Source organism: Numenius arquata, chromosome 9 (assembly GCF_964106895.1).
Source record: "Numenius arquata chromosome 9, bNumArq3.hap1.1, whole genome shotgun sequence".
Classification (NCBI taxonomy): Eukaryota; Metazoa; Chordata; class Aves; order Charadriiformes; family Scolopacidae; genus Numenius; species Numenius arquata.
This window is the reverse complement of record NC_133584.1, coordinates 9,288,067-9,307,750: the sequence shown is the minus strand read 5'-3', so window position 1 is coordinate 9,307,750 and position 19,684 is coordinate 9,288,067. Positions and strand designations below refer to the sequence as shown.

The window sequence follows — 19,684 nt, the reverse complement described above, 5'->3', positions numbered from 1 at the left end:
CCAGCCCCCAGCGGCGGTAACGCTCCGACACTCCGGCAGCTGCAAAGCAAGACTCTGGCGATCGCTGGTGAGGACGCAGGTGTTAGTGCCCACCTTGGGCTGGTCGAAGGGACCTTAAAGATCATCAAGTTCCAACCCCCAGCCATGGGCAGGGACACCTCCCACTAGACCAGGTTACCCAAAGCCCCATCCAGCCTGGCCTTGAACACCTTCAGGGATGGGGCATCCACAGCTTCTCTGGGCAACCTGGGCCAGTGTCTCACCGCCCTCACAGTCAAGAATTTCTTCCTAATGTCTAATCTAAATCTTCCCTCTTTCAGTTTAAAACTGTTCCCCCCTCCCCATCTTTCCTGTAGCCCCTTTAGGGACTGGAAGGGGCTCTAAGGTCTCCCTGGAGCCTTCTCTCCTCCAGGCTGAACAACCCCAACTCTCTCAGCCTGTCCTCACAGTAGAAGCGCTCCAGCCCTTGCATCATCTTTGTGGCCTCCTCTGGACTCGCTCCAAGAGATCCATGTCCTTCTTGTGTTGGGGGCCCCAGAGCTGGACACAGCACTGCCGGGGGGGGGGATCTCATAACAGAACTGGTGATGACCTCAGCTCTTCAGACCTGTGATACGCTTACTTTCTCTGATCCTGCAAAATGCGCTACGATACAGCTCCCTTGTTGCACCTTGGGGCACTATCTTAAGAGAAAAAAAAATTGGAACATTCCTGTATTCATCATTGCTGTTTATTCTTTTCCTCTTTTCCCTTAGTTCAAAACTAACAAATATTTCTAATTCATTACCAAATGGCCCAAGCCAACCGTTTCCCTCAGCTGAATCAAATGCCCCCCTGCGCAATGCACCTATATGGTCTTTAAAGAAATACATACATTGTAAGAAAATAATCAATGATACAAAACTGGATTTATGTTTACACAAGTCTTCCATTTCCATTAAAGCCCAATTCTAGGTTTTCACATGAACAGGCAGTACATGAGATGATACTGATAACGGTCACAACTCAGGATTTCAGGAAAAGCACAGCTTTAGTTGGGAATTTATAATCAAAAGTAGCAAAACTCATACTTGAATCAAAACTTTTTATTTAAGGTTCAAACTAAAACACTTCTTAAATTACTGGCTATGAGGTAAGTTGGACAAGTAAATATTACCCCTGCAATTTTTTAAAAAAAAAAAGCAGTATAGTTTTTAATTTTACTTTATTTACAAAGTGTGAACGTTTTAAGATTAAGTAATAAATATAGAGATAGTGCAAACTCTTGTTTTCAGGAAAAACATAACTTGTATCCAAACAACAATTTGGAGACGTAGTGCTGACTGCTACTATTTGGATGTTGGGTAAAATGCTAAATAAATAGCATTGTCTCCTTGGGGGGGGACAGGAGTCAGACAATATTGCTGCCTGCAAAAGCTCGGCTGCTCCATTCCCAGCCGCGGGGAGGTGCTTTGCCTTCCCACAGCGGACTCTACAGAACTCTGAGACAGAACTCTCCTTCCCATTTTGTCAGATCAAAAATGTTCTGAACACCCTCTCTTATCAGCCAGTTTAGAACAGCTTTTATCAGGTGGACCTACACTGAGAACACCCAGAAGACAATGAAACAAAACAACATTACAGAAAATGAAGAGCCGTTGACAATCAGCACCAGTGTCCGTAACAAAGACGAAACGTAGAGTTGGTATTTTAAGCCAAGAACTCCAGTCGTTGTGACGGGTGGCGCACTGACAGCACCGGAGCTGGCAGGATTGGGGGGTCCGATCCTCAGCCGATTCCTCGAGGCGCCGCAGGAGCCGGGCAGAGCAGCAGTGGGTGTGCAATCTCATTTTACGCAGCTTGTCAGACCTTAAACTTTGCCTTACACACACTCTTTCCAAGCACTGGAATTACAGAATTGAATTTTGGAGCACCAGTATTTGTATCTTAAGGAAGTCTTGGGAAACAACAACAAATTGCCCTGGCGAGCGCCGGTGCCAATGACTTTCCTACACAGCAAGTCCCCATAATGACACAGCTGTGTCTAATGGGCACTGAAGATGGGGAGAGCCGCTCTTTACCTTTCCCCCCCATGCCCTGCTGCACCGATCCTTCACTCCATCCTCTCCCCTGGGACCTGTCTCACTTCACGATGAGCCCACTCAGGAATTTAAACCAGGACGAACCCTTTACCTATAGAAATCTAATTTCTTCCATTTCCCTTTTGCTAGAGATAACACACATCTGACTCCCCCTGGGCCCTCTCGGGTCACGCAGGAGCACACAGCCCCCCCAGTAACTCAGGGGTCTACAGCAGCTACTGGTACCACTCACTTTCTCCAGCTACCATTTCCATAACAGACTCTCAAGGAAGAGGTTGGGTTGCTTCTTTCTTCCTGTCTTTTGAAAAAGTTGTTTGTTTGTTTTTTAATATTAAATATGTTTAAGTCTAAAATTATTTTAATCTTTCAAAAAAAAAAAAATTATTTCGCTGTAAAATAGGGTTGGGAGAAAAAAGTAGCAAGATCAAAAGTTTACTGGTTCTTTTCAGCAACCTGCTAATCAGCTGGTACAGCAGTAACATTTCTGACTTGTGTTACAAAATAGCAATATAGATTAAAAAAACTACTCCATCACTTGTTTTTCCAGTTTGAAAGAGGAAACATTTAATTTAGGTCACATTTCATATATAGTACTACCGATTTGGAGTGTGTGTTTAATTTTGATTTTGTGGAGTTCATCTAATGTACTGATAAGCAATTCTCAACCCATCTTTATTAATATCAAGTATCACTGGCACCTTCGGAAATAGTGAAACAAAATTGCAAAGTAAAAGCAAACCCTAAAACATCTATGAATTTAATTTCCCACGTTCTGCAGATGAGAAGTTCTTCCTCAAACTCAGAAAAATTAAAGAAAAAATTAAAAAATCTCTAGGTGTGGACAAGATGCCACGAAAGCAAGTGGCTCATTGTTCCAGTAAAGAGACAGAACTGAAGCACCTCATACACAGTTAATCCAGCAGAGATGATCTGGCCCGGACTGAAAGATACGTCCACCTTCGACTACAAATCCCTGAAATAGTCTTGTATTCTTTGTGCTGATGCAGAGGTGAAATTGGAAGACTTTTAGTTTGGGGAATAAAAACAATGTGCTTTTATTTAGCTTGATTGATTTTGCTGTACTTGAAACAAATGGCGAGAATGTGGTGCGGCTGGACCACAGCTCACAGCCGGGGGAGATCTACAGCTCAGGGTCTGACTTTCTACCAAATGCCAAGGGTGTCCCTCTGAGAAGGCAGAAGGGGAAGAGACAGAGTAATGGGCCCAAGGAAGCACTTGGTCACACTGTCCTCTTCTGGTCACCTTCTTACTCCTCATGTCATGTAGACACTCTGTACACACTCACATGCCCTCCAGCCAGTCAAAAGTTGGTATTGATTTACTTTTTTCCTAAAACATACAGCAACAGAAGATGCGCAACCCCTTTGGGAGTTTGGAACACAAAACTCAGGAGGCAATACTTCAAATATTGACAAGGCAAGAAACACAGAATGGAAAAGAAAATTATTTACCTTTCAAAGGTATTTTTAATAGTTTTCTTTTTTAATAACGATGTACCATATACATCCAGCATTATCCAGGTGCCCCCTCTCTTGGCGTACAGTATGCTTGCTGTACATCACTAAGGCACTCAGGAGGGAATTCATTTTTGACAAATGCAATGGGAATGTTTCCACTACAGAGAATCAGTAATAAGTTTTTGTAGCAGCTCCACCACAGGATTTCGCTTGTTTACGTGACAGCAAGTTGTACACCAACTCACTGGGAATTTGGCAAGTTTGTCATCACCAAATCACTTCCAAAGGCACCAATCATCTTTTCTTACCCCTAACTGGGGATAATCACATTTTTTTCCACTGATCTTGAATCTGAATGTTCAGACATTTTAGTGACATAGAGGAACCAACACTATCAATTCATTCCCTCAAAATAACAATTGCCTCACGAAGGCCTGGAAACCTGTCTTTGTGTGCTGGCTGCTGCTCTGTCCAATTTACATCTTCAGGACTCAAGGCCTAGGGTATTGTGCGTTACTGTTAAGTCCTACTTTACAGCAATTTTTTATCAAGAAAGTACCTTGAACGTAAATCAAAATGCTTTGAAACAGCAGAAATAAATTAAACAAATGTAATTTGTTTATAAAAATATTTTCTTATAAATCTTTAAAGCTTATAAAAGCCAGAAAATACATTTAAAAGAATCTCTGAAACATTCCATCCTTTGAGATGTGGTTACAGTTCAGAAAGTGAGAAGAAACAAAGCCCACAGACATCTATCTTCCCACAAGGAATTCCATAGTAGAACACGCTTAACCTACAAGTCAAAATGCCTTTGACATCCTTCCCCAGGTCAACTCCCTGCATCAGATCATTTCTGTTTGAAAAGAACGAGCTGGAACTTAGCTGACAATGCTGCTGTTTAGACAGACATGGCACAATGAGCTTTTCCATAGTTGCTATATGGAAATTCAGACGGTGGTTATACCAGCAGCCATGCCTCTGAAGCTAGAGCTCAGGGATACGTATGTAGTACATAGGTGCTGTTTTTCAACAATTACTTTCTGAACTTACATTTTCATATTGGGAGGGCAAGTGGTATCACATACAAACATACCACCGTCTCAGCCACCCAGTTTTTCAGTGATGTGGCATTTAAAAATACCTATATTCCTGTTTATTGATTATGGGATATGTCTTTGTAATAAAACTAAAATGACCTTGCTAGTCCATCCAATATTTAAACTGCATCAATTGGTCCTCTTGCACTTCCACGAAGACTGTCCTTCGTCCTGCAGCTTTTTAAATTTTGGCCCAAGTAGGAACCACCAGCCAAATCCCAGAATGACACAGATGACAGATTCCACGTAGTAACCGTCCAAGGTAGTAACACAGGAACCACCAGCTTTTGTGCAGAGCTGAAAGACAGAAGCAGAAGCTGATGCACTAAGTATTCTCTGGGAGATACAGAAACACAGACTTTTAGAAAGTAGACATTAAATATCCACTTTTTTTTTACTTGTTCTTGGTTTATGACTAAATATATTTGTTTAATCTTCCTTGTTTCTTATGGAGTTAGTAAGCGAGGCTTGCAAGGGTACTATTGGTATGAAAAGTAACAAAACTGTTATAAAACATTTGATAAGTGGAGCATATTGGCCCAAGGGGCTAACTCCAGAAAACAGAAGCCATCCAGCTGTCTCGTCCTGGCCTGGAGGTACAAGCACTGTTCTAAGTCGCATAAATATTCCCCCCCCCCCAGCCATCCAAATGGCTTCTTTAGAAATTATACCCTTGCATCTCACCACAGTGAATCCACAAAAGGACAGCAAAAAAACGCTGCGTATTTCTGGGAAAACATGCCCAGGATGTTTTTTAATTGTGGAACCGGAAGACAAAAACTCCAGCATTTAAAAGGTACGTGTATAGCACCTGATCCTTGCTGCTGCTGTTCAGCTTTCAATACTGCTATAATCCCAAGATAAATCAATCCTCTGAGTTGAGGTTTTGCCAGCATTTTCATTATTCTAAGACGTGTCAAGATTAGGAATAAGAAGGGAGTGGTGGTGGAACGTTACTAACTGGGAGGATGCAAAAAAAGATCAGGGGAGTGAGGTGAAGGAGGAAGGACTTAAGTTCAGTAGAGGCCCGGGCACAGGCAACCTAATTAGTGGCAAGCCAATGACAAGCAGAAAAAGCACACATTGGGCAGAAGCAGTTTCCCCTCTGTAACTAGTAAAAATTACAACTCAAGTTCAAACAAGTCACGTTTGATTCCTAGAACACTTTTTTTATTTAGAGAACCTCCACATCCCAAAGAGTGCTGGCATTCAAGAGTAAAATAAATCTCAGTCATGAGTACAGAATAAAAATCCCCCGAACCTCTAAAGCATTTCCACCCTTCCAAAAAGTCATGTTAAAATTTCTCATTTGCTTATAAAGAGGTGAATTTGAAGCCCTGCTTTCTAAGCAGTTTTGTGTCCTGTTGTTTGATCTGTGCACAGCAGCACAGCACATTCTTTGTTCTCTTCCACAGTGCTCCCCAGAACTGGGAAGGCAGCCAGTGACACCGCTCAATTTCACCTGGAAAGTGAAGATGAAAGACAAAGAGCAAAGTAACATCACAGCAGAAGGTATCAAGGTATTCAGATAGGAAGCCTCCAGAAAGATAGAAGGAACACAAACCTACCACAAAATTTAAAGGACCCAGGGAACAGACAGCCTGCCAACAACAGAGCTCTTAACTACACAACTCTGAACTTAGCAAGGTTTACTCTCAAAAACGTAATCACAGCCTCCTTACACTTCAGAGAATGCAGCACCAATCTAGTGCTTCCACCACCAGGTTTTCTTGCAGGCCCAGAAAGAAATGGTCAATTACTTTGCAACAGGAAATCTTTGTTAAGACATTAGTTATTAAGAGTGCACAGATAAAACCAGACTTAATTTTATCAGAGAAATAATTGAACAGAGACCTTCAGAGCCTCCAAAACTTACTTCTGCAGCAACTGTAGTTCCACAGGTCTGTTCCTGGGCCCCCGCACACTCTTTCACCGTGAGTGGGTCCACAAGCCAGAGAGCAACGGTGGAAGGCCAGTTCCCTCCCAGATTTGACACAGTATTTAGGAGTGTCATGTAGGTTCCTCCAATCAGCGGATCGCTGACTTTGGCATTGAACGCCATTACTGCAACGTACATGCTATACAGCGTGATCTATTAGATGTAAGAAAACCCACAGGACAGTAAGGTCTCCCCAGTTATGGACAATGACAACTAAAAACCCTAATATAAAAACTGTTTTAAGAGATTACTTGAATTTAGCAACACTGACTGAAAAATAATCTCAAGAGCTTAAAATTGCACAAGAGAGAAATTGCTTCAGCGGTCTGTCTCTCTTCTTACACCAAGAAGTAGCCTCGCCATTTGTCTCAAGTCATAGTCAAAGGGACCCAGCCTCACATGAACTGGAATGATTCAGGTTATCAAAATGAAGTATGACAAGGCCAGCTAAAATAGCATATAAAAATAACACTTTTGCATTTAAAATCAACACTCAAGGCATTGTATACATTTTAGTTCTGATCCAAAGCCCAGTTTTTACCAGGTGTTTGTTTTCCAGGCCATTATTATGTTTCTTCAAAATCACTAATGTAGTTTTTTCTAGTATGAAGATCACATAACGTTACGCATCTGACAATAAGCACAATCATCAATCATCATGCCTACGCAATTCAAGTCAGAATGCTGGGATTTCTCCAACTCCACCACACTTTTGAGCTTCTGGTTGGGGGGTGTGGGGGAATAATTTGCGAAACAATAGCAGATCTGGTCAGGTAAAGAAAACTTCATAGAAGATGTCTAATGTACTCCATGGAAGAAGTAGAAATGATATTGGCAAGAGCATAAGAACTGAATATAGCCATACAGTGCAACAGGTCAGACTTAGATGAATTCTAGGGCAACTAAGGAGAAAAGCAGATAACAGCATTTAAGTCCTCTTGCCGATTGATATGAAATACCCTCCTGACCCAGCGCACATTACCTGATGTAAAGCATAACTCAACAATACTACAACGTAGTAGTAGACAGGAAATCCTCCTTCATGTTTTACTTTAGGAGTCCACCATACCAAAAAAGCAAATTCCAGACCAAGCAGTAACCTGGAGGAGTAAGAAAGGTAATATGTAATTTGAGTAATTCTCCTCCCCATGTGTTTCCTTGATACAAAGCAACTATCAAATATTTACACATACAGAAAATATTAACACAGCTTATATGTAAATAGTTAAAGCTACTTCTATCTTAGATAGAATTAAATACTTGACAAGCGCTGAAACTGTAAACACTTTATACCTAAACAATTCTGTTGTCAATATAAACACATGTCCTGTACTAGCTTTCCCCTCTGCCCCTCACACAGAAATTTATTTCTTGTAGAAAGCAACACACAGGATATCTAACCAAATTCAAAACTCACTCTTTTTTTTTTTTGAAAACGTACACAGTTGCATAAGAACACATTAAAGCAATAGCTCCCTGTTACAGATATGTTACATGATTTACTGAGTAACAGCATTAGGTAATTTGCTGGATTCACGGGTTTTAGAATTCCATAAGCAAACTCCTACATAAAACACTTAACAGAGAAATGAAATGTCTCCTTGTCCGTATCAGCCTAAATCAGCTTCTTTTACTCTCAATTACTTCAGTAAAGCACACATCCAGTAGATGCACCAATGCGTTCTGCCGCTCTTACATGGGGAAGCACAAATAATTGTACAGAAACGGCCCCGGATCTAGTCAGAATGGTTCATGAATAAGGAACTACCGACACTGAATATGAGCAGGAGAGTACTGCTCTAATGTTGTTGCATATGCATCTTAAAAACATCTCATGAACACTTTCTTACATGTGCTACTACATGAATCAAGGCACAAGACACAGAATTCTACTTACTGTGAGAATTCTGATATGCTTTCTTGTATCTGGAAGTTTAAGAGTTACACACGAAATCCTATACTTGCTCTGAATACACAAATTACCACGGTTTCTGTCAAACAAGATTTGCTTGTTTTTACCTGAAAGGCATAGCTTTGTAAAACGTGTTCAGTGGCTTGGGGCCTGCTGTGTATTTGCTGATAATCAGAGGCAGTATTATCTGTAAAGGAACCATTGGAACCGCTAGCAGAGCCAAGTGCTCTTTCGGGACTCCCTCTTCCACCAATTTGAGTCCTGTTACAGCATCTGCTGCTGAAAATCCAACCTGCAATACAAATTAGAGAAAATAAACTGAGGAAAGCAGTGATAGTTTGGCTAGAAATTCAGTTTACTCAGTATTAAGCAAATGGAGAAATGCGAGAGGGTACAATTAGAATCACAGAATCATAGAATGGTTAGAGTTGGAAGGGACCTTAAAGATCATCAAGTTCCAACCCTCCTGCCATGGGCAGGGACACCTCCCACTAGAGCAGGTTGCTCAAAACCCCATCCAGCCTGGCCTTAAACACTTCCAGGGATGGGGCATCCACAACTTCCCTGGGCAACCTGTTCCAGTGCTTCACCACCCTTACAGTAAAGAATTTCCTCCTAATATCTAGTCTAAATCTCCCCTCTTCCAATTTAAAACCCTTACCCCTTGTCCTGTCACTACATCTCCTGACAAAGAGTCCCTCTCTGGCTCTCCTGTAGGCTCCCTTCAGATATTGGAAGGCTGCTATGAGGTCTCCCCAGAGCCTTCTCTTCTCCAGGCTGAACAACAACAATTCATTGTGTGTCCCATTGGATTTCCAAATCCATTCTGAACCACGTTCTACACTTGCACACTCTTCTTGTCATCACTGCCAAAACTATACCAAGAACATTAAACGTAGCAATGATATTTGTGCTTGTGCCTTAAATGCTGGTGGTATCCACGATGGCCAACAAGAAGCTGTGGAAACCTAGTTTGTACGAAGTTGCAGATTCTGGGAATAATATTTAGGTTAAAAGAAACATTTTCTGTCCTTTTAACTGCAGACTACATGAGCAATCTAGCTGTTTAAAAATGTTTTAAAACAAATTACCGTAATACTGGATTGTAATCAAACGCTCTTTAACGCTTGTGTAAACACTTACAAAAGCTCAAACAAATGTTTTCTGTTGTACAACCCTGCTTAGTACAATTACATAAACAATTCTGTTTCAAATTTCATGTAAAAATTCGTAACTCTGATGACAACCACTAGCAAAACATCACAGGGACTCAGGAACCCTTCAGACTGATATCATCAGCATCTAATAATTCATGTATGTATTTACTTACTTTTGCTGTGAGAATCAAGAGACAGAAAGTAAGAACCGCTGGCATCTTGATTATTGAGAATAGCAGCCTGTATGTATCAGTGATGCCTTTTGTTTCTTCTTTCGTTGGTGTTAGTTCCTTGTTTTCCTTTTTCAAAAGGGCAACCAGTGTAGTGGTAATTAAAAAGACAGCTCCCCAGAAAAACAGGAAATCTGAAGGGGGAAAAAAACCCTAAATCTTTTTAGCAGCCATAATCAACACTTCATTAACAATTTTCTGAGTATCTAAAATGCGGTTATTTTGCAAAAATATAAACCTAATAATGAAAAAGTGAATAAAAACATTACTCATTGACCCTCCGAAAAACAAGCAACAAAAGCAAACCACAGACACATAGCTACATACAGTAACTGACCCAGCTCTGCCCTGCCCCTCGCTCTATAACCAGGTTTGCTTGAGATCCGAGACAGAAGGCCAGCAGCAAACTGTGTCACTTCCCTGGTGATTGTTACCATTAGGAGCATGTTGGAGGAGAAACAGAAGTGAAGTGTTGAAGGATTACAGATAACATCACCAAAAGCTGATCACAGAGGAAGAAACACGTTAAATAGTAACAAGACAGGGAAAAAACTTCAGAGGAAGAAGTCATTCACAACTCTCCAGTTGAAATACTGTGTAGTCATGTAACTATTCTGTGCCTCAATTCTATAATGTCTCTATAAAGCCTATCTACCACCTGAAGGAAACAAAGATTTATACTTACAAGCGTAAAGATGGCCTGATGAAAGTTCTTACACAGTCATCAAATAAAGAGTCACTCAAATATGTCTGTTTAAGCAGCTATTGTACTCGCTAACCCTTACGCAGACATAATATTTCCTAAACTGTAGATGTGAAGGCAGCAACAGTAAAAACACACCAATATTTTATGGCAAGTACTTTTTGAGTTGGTGAATAGATTAATCTAAGTTAATGCTATCCTCTACCTCTACGAAAGAGGCAAAAAAGAGCTCGGTAACACGCAGAGGGTAACACAGAAGTAGCCTTTTATCTTCCTGTTCACGAGCAACTCTAGAAGCCTCACGGTGACTTGAAAGTAAGCAGCAAGGGCTGGTGAAAGGGCAAAGACAGTGCAAAGGTTTAGTCAATTATTAGCTGCTTCTTATGCACAGGAAGAGAACAAGCACCACAAGCATGGAAGAAAATATGCTATATCCTAGCATTCTCAGTATAAAAGGAAAAAAAGGCATTTCAAACCATTTTCTGCTGCTTCCACACCAGCTACTTCTCCCTTTTCTAAAGTAAAGCAGATGTCATAACCAATGCTGTAAGATTGCTCTCTTCTCTGTTAAAAAAAAAGATACCCTCAATATGTATTTTTAAATAAAAGATGAATTTTGAGAGAGTTGTGCTAATCACAGCTACCGTTTACAAAAGACATACAGCAGAGGTACTCTAATAATAGCACTAAGCATTATCACCACAGTGAGAGACTTACAGTGCAAGGACAGGAATAGAAATAGCTTTGAGCATCATTGTATGAATACTCCTGATCAGGTCAGCTCTGTCAGCCGCAATACAGCAATGGCTGGATTAGTAAAAAGGAAAAAGAAAAAAAAATAGCAGCCATATAGTCCCCTAACAGGCTAGAAGCAAAAGAACTTTAAAATTATAGTTTACACAAGAAATTTCTAGCATAAAGTTTCTGATGTCACCAGTGCTGCCTAGCTCCATCCCTATTTTGTCTCTGCCTCTATACTATTATGAGCAAAATAAACCATTACGTTGGGGCAAAGCAAATTTTGAACTAGATTAGGGACAGACCAGGCTGGAAAACAACCATCAATGAGGTACGCGTGGGGTGACAGATGTTTTATCACAATTAGTTAATTCTACAGCTACACATCTCTTCCCAGGAAAACAGGCGCTCCACAGTCACTGGCCCAGGTAAGTCTGGGCTGCCTTGAAGGGGCACCTTCTTCCTGCACTCACGCTTTACCTCTCTCTCCCTTCACGCTGGGACAGGAATTCATGTGACTGCATGGCAAACAACTAACACTGCTGCTGCTCCACAACTTGAAGTTGACTTGGGATCTCTAAGTGTTGACTTGTTCTTTCCCTCCCATCAGCACTCAGCCTAGGACAAAAGCCTTCAGAGATCTGAACTGGCAAAAGACACTTCTTTTCCAACTGTTTTCTGCTGCTCTGACTGCTCAAACAGGCTCATCACAAGCCCCATGAGAACCAGCGCTAGAATCAGAGAGCCACTCTCCTCATTTCAGTGAGGTGGTTTACAATACTCTCTGGCTCCTTCAGAAGAAATGTGGACACAGCAAATTGCGGCACAGTCACATGAATAAGGGAACAGAAATTTCTTGCAGCCAGTTTTACCACCCAAAAAAACATATCCTGCAACTACAGTGTCAGAGCTATTTGCTTTTCTTACTCCACCCAGGTTAGTACTCCAGGACAAGTTAAACAGGTTGTGTTGATGTCTTCTTGGTTTTGGGATTTATTTTTTTTTCTCCAAAAGACAGCACTCTTGTAATAGTACAAATCCATTTACACAAACAGTACTGAGAAAAAAACAAGACAACAAAAAACCTGGACAGTGGAGGTAAGAATAGACAAACCAAGCTCTCATAACTACACCAGTGATTTGCAGGTTGCATCAGCAGTGAAAGACGTCAGTCTGCCACTGGAGCAAGAGGGAAGAGACACGCCAGCACTTATGAACTACACAGTAAGAGAAAACAAAGGAAAGCAATAAACCAGCAGGGTTACTTTGAGGGCTACTCTATGCTTGTTGATATACAGACCAGACATAGGGTTATCAACAGGAAGGAAAGAGGAAAACTAGTTAGCAACTGTGATAGCTGCACAGACAAAATAAGTAGAGCAGTCTTAGAAACTGATATCCTGATTTATCAATAAGATAGGTACAGGATAGAAAGCGAAAACCAGCCTGTAAACAACAATTCAACTCAGTTTTGGCATACCTTTTCTCTTACATGATACAGGAAGAGCGATCAATGTAAGAGACAGAAAAGAAACCAAAACCATGAGAATTTACTCTTCATTGCTAGCCATGGTCACTTTGAGACTGCAGCCAGAAGTGGTGCCAGTTTTTCTTGTCCTCCCATAAGCTGAGCTGGCTAAATTCAACCTTGCAAACAAAACATGTACTTTAAACATCTTCCAGGCAATACGCCGAACATCAACCACCACATAAAACCTTTCTGAAAAAATCAAAACCAAACAAAAACCCCACCCCAAACCAACCCCAAAAACACCAAACAGAAAACATCCCTACAGTAATGGCTAGTTATGGCTGAATTACCAGACTTATTTAATTCATTAAAGAGAAAACAAAATCCCCCTTAATTTACAAAAATAAGGCCTTCCTTCTGAAATTGTCTATGTAGTCGGCCCTGAACACTTGTCATTTCTACTTCTGTGAACAATAGCGTTTTGGGACAGTCAAATTTTTTTTTAATTTCCCTTTTCCTTCCTCTCAGGAGATGTTCTTAAAAGGCCTCCTTAGTAAGAGGCAAGGCTTTTGGCTTATTTGGATTTCTATTCCATGGTCATGAAACTGGGTGGGAGGTGGCGGAATAAACGTCTCCCAAAGTGCTTAGGTCAGCCAAGATAATGACAAGGCAGGTTTCCCACACTCGTAAGCCCAGAGAGGCTTGGAAGTTCAGTGCATGCAGCAGCGGACTCTGTCAGCCTCCCAGCGGGCTGTGCTTTCTCATGGGCAGGGGACAACCCAAAACTGCTCCGTTCACAGGGCCAAACCACCGCTCTCTCTGAACAGAGCTTTGGTCTAGGCTCAGGGAAAATCATCCCCATCCCAGCACCGGTATGTTCAGGCCAGCAGTACCCAGGCAGTACCTGAGAGGGTAACAATCCCTTGGGGCTGGGGCTGGAACCGCAGGTACTTGTTGCAGAAGGAGGCCGACTCCAGGGCCAGGAAGAGGACATTGCCCAGGAAGTAGCCGGCTGTCTGCCCCACCGAGTTGCAGGTGGAGGCGTAACCCACGTTCTCCCTTGACAACATTGTCAGGGCCCAGCCGTCCACTGCAATGTCCTGAGTCGCTGCCAGGAACTCGAAGAAGAAGAAAGTCCCAGTAAGGGCCACCACGTTGGGGCCCCGGCCTTCCCCGTCACCCAGCAGCAGGTCTACCTGGGTGGACATGTAGATCATGAAGAGCCCCAGGATGTATTGTGTGGGCACCAGCCAGGACTTGCGGCGGCCAAAGCTCCGCAGGTAGACGGCGTCCACCAAGGGAGCCCAGAGCAGCTTGAGGCTGAAGGGCCAGAAGACAAAGCTGAAGAAGGCCTGGTCGGTGTAGCTGGCACTCTTGCTCTGCAGGATGAGGGGGACGCTGCCCGCCAGTCCCAGCGGGATGCCCTGCAGCACGTACAGCACCAACAGCAGCAGGATACTGCCCAGTTCCGCCCGGCACCCCCGCGCCCCCCGGGAACTCGTCTCCGGCGGCGGTGACGGCGGCGGCAGCAGCGCCTCGGCCTCACCACCCGGCAGCCCGTCCGCGCAGAGCACCAGGCCGGGCGGCGCCTCGCTCCTTACGTCCAGGCAGTGGTGGTGGCTCCCAGCTCGGCGCTGCCGGCCGCCCTCCTTGGCCGCAATAGTGGGCGACATGTCGTCGTCGGCAGCAGCAGCGCGGGGAGCGCGCTGCGGGCCGAGGCGGGAGCGGACGCCGCCGCTGAGGAGAGACCGCGCACCGGCCCGGCCGCCACCGCCGCCAACGGCCTTCGCCCCACCCCTTCCGGGCACGCGGAGCCTGGCAGCAGGCGTGGCTGCACCTCATTGGTGCGCCGCGCACCTACGTCAGGCGGCCGCCCCGGCTCCTCCTTCTTCTCCTCCTCCCCGCGGCGGCGGCGGCGCAGCCGGGCGGCATTAGCTCATCGCGGCGCGGCGGCAGCGGCTCCTCGCCGCCCTTTCTTCCCCTTCCCCGCCTCGGGGCTGCCCGCCTGTCCGCCCGCCGCTCCTCGCCCCGGCAGCCCTCATGGCCCTTTGCAACGGAGACGCCAAGGTCAGTGCCGCCGCACTTCCCCCCCGCCGCGGCCCGGGACGCTGCCCGCCGCCCGCCCGGGCCTGACGGGCGCTTTGTGCCGTTGGGGCCTGGCCTGGCCTGGTTGCCGCACACGGCGCGGCGGCGCCCGGCCTTCCCCCGCTGCCGTCTCCGGGAGTAGGCCAGGGTCGGCGGTGGGGAGCGGGGCCGGGCGGCTGCGGGGGGCCGGTGCCTCCCTGCCTGCCGCCGGCAGCTGCCCGCCTCCCCTGCGCCGCTCTGCCCGCTCGGTCGCACCAGGCGTTGCTTTGAGAAAATCAATTAATTTCACAATCGGGGTTTTGATAGGATTTCTTTAAAGGGTGGCTCGCGGTGTGGCCCAGCCCGGGGCTGCCCGGTGCCTCGCACGGCCTGGGCTGAAACCGAAACGGGGCTACGGGCAGCACCACCCCTCGCAGCTAGCCACGTCCTGGGTTTTTGGGCATTACAGCCTAATAAGAACCACAACTCATTCAGCCAGCCTGAGAGAAAAGTTGGTTTTGCTTAGTTGCTGTGGGCTCGCTTGTGCAGGGCCTGCCGTCCCCGTCCTGGTGACCCCCGGGACCGTGCTGCTCCCTCAGCATCGCCCCAGGTCCCGTTTGCAGTGACGGGGGTGAAAAAGCTGCGTGTCGGTGTGGCTTGTGTGCACCAGGGTAACAAAATGACTTGTACGCCTATATGAAATGAAAGTTTTTTCTTGATAACGCAGCTTCTGAGCCAAAACTCTGCAAGTTGTCTTAAGCCGCTTCTGTAGTAGGGTAAAAGCCTCATGCAAACCTTTTTCTCTAGTTTGCAAGAAAATGTGACTCTGAGGGTGGCTTTTTTTCAGTGCTCAGTCGGTCCCTACTTAAGTTTTCTGACGCGCTTTTCCCTGACCATCGACACCATCTCCTTTCCTGGCCGGGGCTGCTCTTGAGGGCTTCTCTTCTCTGGGGTGCTCGTGCCCATAGCCAGCTATGTGCCCCGAAGCTCATCTCACACGAGTGGCGCACTCGCAGGAAGCGGATAACGAGAGCTAACGAGAGTGGCTTCCGCAGGGGGCCGGGTCCCAGCAGCCGTTGGAAATCTGCGTGCGACTTAATGTAAATTAAAGTTTGTCTGGGATAACGGGTTGGGGGCTCTTGTATCCGTCTTGGGGATTGCCCGAGTTTGAAGGCGTTACTTTCCTGTTATACTTTGAAAAAAATATGAGTAAGTGTTCCTCTAACTGCTTAATTTTAATACCACAGGGAAACAATTAAACTCTTGTAAAACCTGTGCTGGCTTGAAAGTGCCAGCTCAAGGCTCCTGGTTTAAGCTTGTCTGAAGTTATTAGTGTGGGTGAAAGCTCGGGGCTGAGGGCTCGGACAAGAGGGGCCGCTGCTGCAGACCAGGCTCTGCCAGGTGTTTGTCGGCACTCCAGAATATTTCTGTTCTGTATGCTAATATGTCTTATAAATTGCATTAATGAAAAGCCTGCGAGTGTGTGGGAGTGTGAAATGCTGAAAATTTCCGTGATTCTGCAGAAGTGGGCTGTTACAAACCTGCAAAACTTACTTTAAAACACTAGGTAGGTACAGCAAGGAATGAGATATGCCGTGTCCTTAGCTGGTAATGCAAGCCTGATGGCAGGTCTCCTACCACATCTCATTGTAGAACTGCTAATTATTGGTTTTGACACAAAAAACCCAAGAGCAATTAAAGATTTTTTTTCTTACATCATTGCTAAGTGGCAGAGCTGAAATGATGGATTGAAGCTGAACCTTGTGGTGCAGTTGGAGGTGGCGATATGGTTCAGGTGACAGTTGGGACCTCGGTTCCAGGTCTTGGGCCTGTGAAACGGAAATGGCAGTCTGGAGATACAGCATTTTGGTGGTGTAATCGGTTTATTTGGTTTATCAGTTGCAGAGGAAAGTAGGATTCCTTTACATATGATGTACTTTTCACTGTGACTTGTGATTTAAATCAACTGGATATAGACTTTTTCTCCCAAATTTTCTCCTGGTGTACACAAATTTTGTTTTTAGTCCCACTCTCGGGACATCAGGCTGGTGCCTGTGTCTACTCTGCCCCATACCTGAACCACCTTGGGCAGCTGTCAAACCACCTTTGACAGAAGTCTTCAAAATTAGCAAGTTCTCCAGGTTTTTGTGAAACTAGTCTTCAGGAGAAGACAAGGAACTCTAGTTATACCCCTACTGAAGGGAAAAAGAGCTTTTGTTAGAAACTGGAGAATCCCCACTAGGAAGAGGTGCAAGCTTCATAAATCCTGTCTCTGCAGGAGCTGGGCTGTCTGGTATCCCCTTCGTCTTTCTCCTGGCACACGTACGGTATACAAACATGTGCTAAACTGCCATGTTGGCTGCATGTTAACAGCATCTGTTCCTTTTTTGATTTTATTAAATGAAGTTTCCCTTGTTAAATTTGAGTTCAAAATCTCTAGCCTTGGAACTGTGCCTTCAAATAAATAAAGCCAGATCCTGTACTGACTTACCGCCTTTCTCCTTCCTCTTTCCATGTGATTTACAGTAATGTTTCTATTGGGCTCTTTTCAGAGCTGAATCTCCTTACAGTTATACTTTAGCTCAAAAGTGAAGTGCCAAAACTCCTCCGTGTGGTGATAGTCACCTGCACTGACTCCCAGGATGGGGCTTGCTTGGATGTATGCTGGGAATGTGCTACAAGGCTGTCTACAGGAAAAAAGGAGAGCAGGCAGTGCTCTGTGTAGTACTAGGAGAAAATTATTTCAGCCTGTAGTTTACTCCAAGCCCACATCTAAGAGAGCAGCAAGTTTTTAGGCCACCAATTGAATGATATTTTTTTCTGGTGAGGTGCATGTTGCCTTGCTCATCTTGTATGTTCCCCATAAGGAGATCTGCGTTGCTCTGTAGATGTAGTGCTTTTATTGGATTTTAACCAAAATGCCTTTGAGCTCTTTTTGTTTTCCTGTGTGTGTCGCCCCCCCCCCCAGCTGTTGCTTGGGCCCAACTAATTACACCTGACTGCTCAAAGCAGCTCCGTGCCTTCAGGGCAGGGCGCTGAAAATGCGATTTATGTTCTAGCTTGGCCATCAGTCCAGCTGAAGTGATGCCAACAATAACTTGGGTTTAGCATTTTTTATTGTAAAATGTGAAAGCTGCCTTCACAGCTACTTTCTTCTTACTCGTTCTGCAGGTTCTTAGGGCTGGTCAGCAGGTTGGGATGGTATGATGTGGGGGTAGCAGTGCTGGCAGGTGGGACCCATCCGTGCAAGGGCTAGCTATGCACCCCGGCTTCCCTGGGGCTCTGGAGGGGACTGCTTATGTCCCACCATGGTCTCTTGCAGGTGGAAGTGGACAGGCTTGGAAATCAAGCTAAGAGGGCTGCAGAGCTCTGTCCCTTCATGTTACAAGCTACAGCATCTCCTTTGAAAACAATTAGATAATTTAAATTAGAAATAGCACTGCAAGGATTAGTGTTTGCCACAAGATGGGATCAGGGAAGAATAAGGAAGTTGGTATTTCTTGCAGTAACTGTTAATTTGGAAATTGCTAGGTGAAAATGCCCAGAATTACTCTAAAAGTGGTTCCTTCCCTTCCACTGGAAGGGAAGACAATTCTGGTGACCTCTCTCCCATCTGACCAGGGGGTTTGAAGGGGCGTTTGCTGCTGAAGCCTGTTCTCCTCCAACACATGCCCTTTTTGTTGTGTAACCCAAGACTAAAAAGTCATTAAGAGCTCCCTATCAGGCACACTTAGCTACCAGCTGAAGGAAAGAAATTAAGTATCTGACTCTAACCTGGATTTAGGCTTTTGAGGGATTTAGCACAATTTTTTCTGCTTATGTCCTTTAATTTAGGTAAAACCTTTTCCAGCTAATGTAAATTTTGGAATTTTCCAGTGTGCTTGCCTGCCTTGCCTAATTTGAAGACAATTACCTAAGGTGTCTCTTGGTAGCTGAGGAAGAAAGCTCAAAGGCAGCCTTTGCTGTGTATTTGTTGGGGAGAATGTGTCCCAGCAGGATGATGCTCTCCTCCAGAATGGCCTGTGGTTGATGCAGGGGTGATTATCTGACCCACGTGGAAAAACCATGGCACATTGCAGGCTGCCCCAGCTTCCTTTGGAGCCTGAGTGGTGATGGTGGGAACCTCCTGTGATTCCTGGGTCGAAGGCTGCGTTGCCTGGTACAGACATGCAAAACAACTCTAATACGCCATAGTTAAAACTTGAGGTGGTTGTAAGCTTCTAGATGTGTTTTGAGGCAGTGTTTGCTGGGGTAAAACTCTTCCGTGTTTTTCCTTCATTAAATTACATTGGCAAGGAAACAGTGTAAGCTTCAAGTTAAGGGAAAAATACCCCCAAAATAAGTAATTTCTTTAGGCAGTAGAATTTTTTTCTGCATGGATTCCTGGGTGTCTTACAGTGCAGTTGAATTCACATTCTTCCTTAAAGATCCTCTGATAAGAACACTTCCATGGAATAGCTGCCTCTTTTCACAATTCCTTTAAAAAAAAAAAAAAAAAGTAGAAACTTGCCCTTGTGTTTTCTAGCTCTCTTTCAGATTTAGCTGAAGTTGGCCAGTCAATTCAAATGTGATGGGGTCAAAGAGAACCATTGCTTTGTTCTGATGTGCAATCTGCTTGAATCCTGCAGTCAGAAGTTGTTGAGTTTTTTTCTGAAAAATAGTTTTAGCAGAAACATTTGTTCTCAATTTCTCCTTTTTTTTCTCTCCAGGAGGTAATGTCAAGAGAAAGTTCAGCGTATGAGGCAGCATGATGGGGAAAAACATTTTTCTTCTGACTTTGCACTGTCCTGTTTTGCTTGAGAAAAGGGCAC

General features: G+C 44.5%; 2 protein-coding genes across 3 annotated transcripts in view; one reads left to right on the top strand and one right to left on the bottom strand.

Annotated features, from left to right (window-relative positions):
• Positions 1–1,075: 1,075 nt before the first annotated feature.
• SLC33A1 (solute carrier family 33 member 1) lies at positions 1,076–14,596 on the bottom strand. Of its 2 annotated transcripts, XM_074153507.1 has the most exons (6): positions 13,714–14,596; positions 9,841–10,031; positions 8,618–8,802; positions 7,581–7,698; positions 6,536–6,751; positions 1,076–4,956 (listed from the first exon to the last, which is right to left on the bottom strand). In XM_074153507.1, exons 1-6 carry the CDS (start codon positions 14,480–14,482, stop codon positions 4,789–4,791), a joined length of 1,647 nt encoding a protein of 548 aa, XP_074009608.1. In that variant the 5' UTR covers positions 14,483–14,596; the 3' UTR covers positions 1,076–4,788. The 2 variants fall into 2 exon arrangements, with proteins under 2 accessions (XP_074009608.1, XP_074009609.1); XM_074153508.1 differs by lacking the exons at positions 7,581–7,698; positions 9,841–10,031 and having other exon boundaries at positions 3,552–4,956; positions 13,714–14,482.
• A 130-nt stretch (positions 14,597–14,726) lies between these two features.
• Positions 14,727–19,684, top strand: part of GMPS (guanine monophosphate synthase) — a 30,114-nt gene continuing 25,156 nt past the window's right edge. The window contains exon 1 of the mRNA XM_074153420.1: positions 14,727–14,876. Coding sequence (XP_074009521.1) covers positions 14,850–14,876 — 27 coding nt within the window. The 5' untranslated portion in view covers positions 14,727–14,849. The remainder of the gene's footprint in view (positions 14,877–19,684) is intronic.

What these genes read in the sequence shown, in the direction of transcription:
- SLC33A1 (XM_074153507.1), bottom strand. Translation starts at nt 14,482, where the DNA reads ATGTCGCCCACTATTGCGGCCAAGGAGGGCGGCCGGCAGCGCCGAGCT. An exon ending in AGGGATTGTTACCCTCTCAG is followed by an intron (nt 10,032 to 13,713) that starts GTACTGCCTGGG and finishes TTCCCCCTTCAG; the next exon opens with ATTTCCTGTTTTTCTGGGGA. An exon ending in TGAGTTATGCTTTACATCAG is followed by an intron (nt 6,752 to 7,580) that starts GTAATGTGCGCT and finishes TACATCTAATAG; the next exon opens with ATCACGCTGTATAGCATGTA.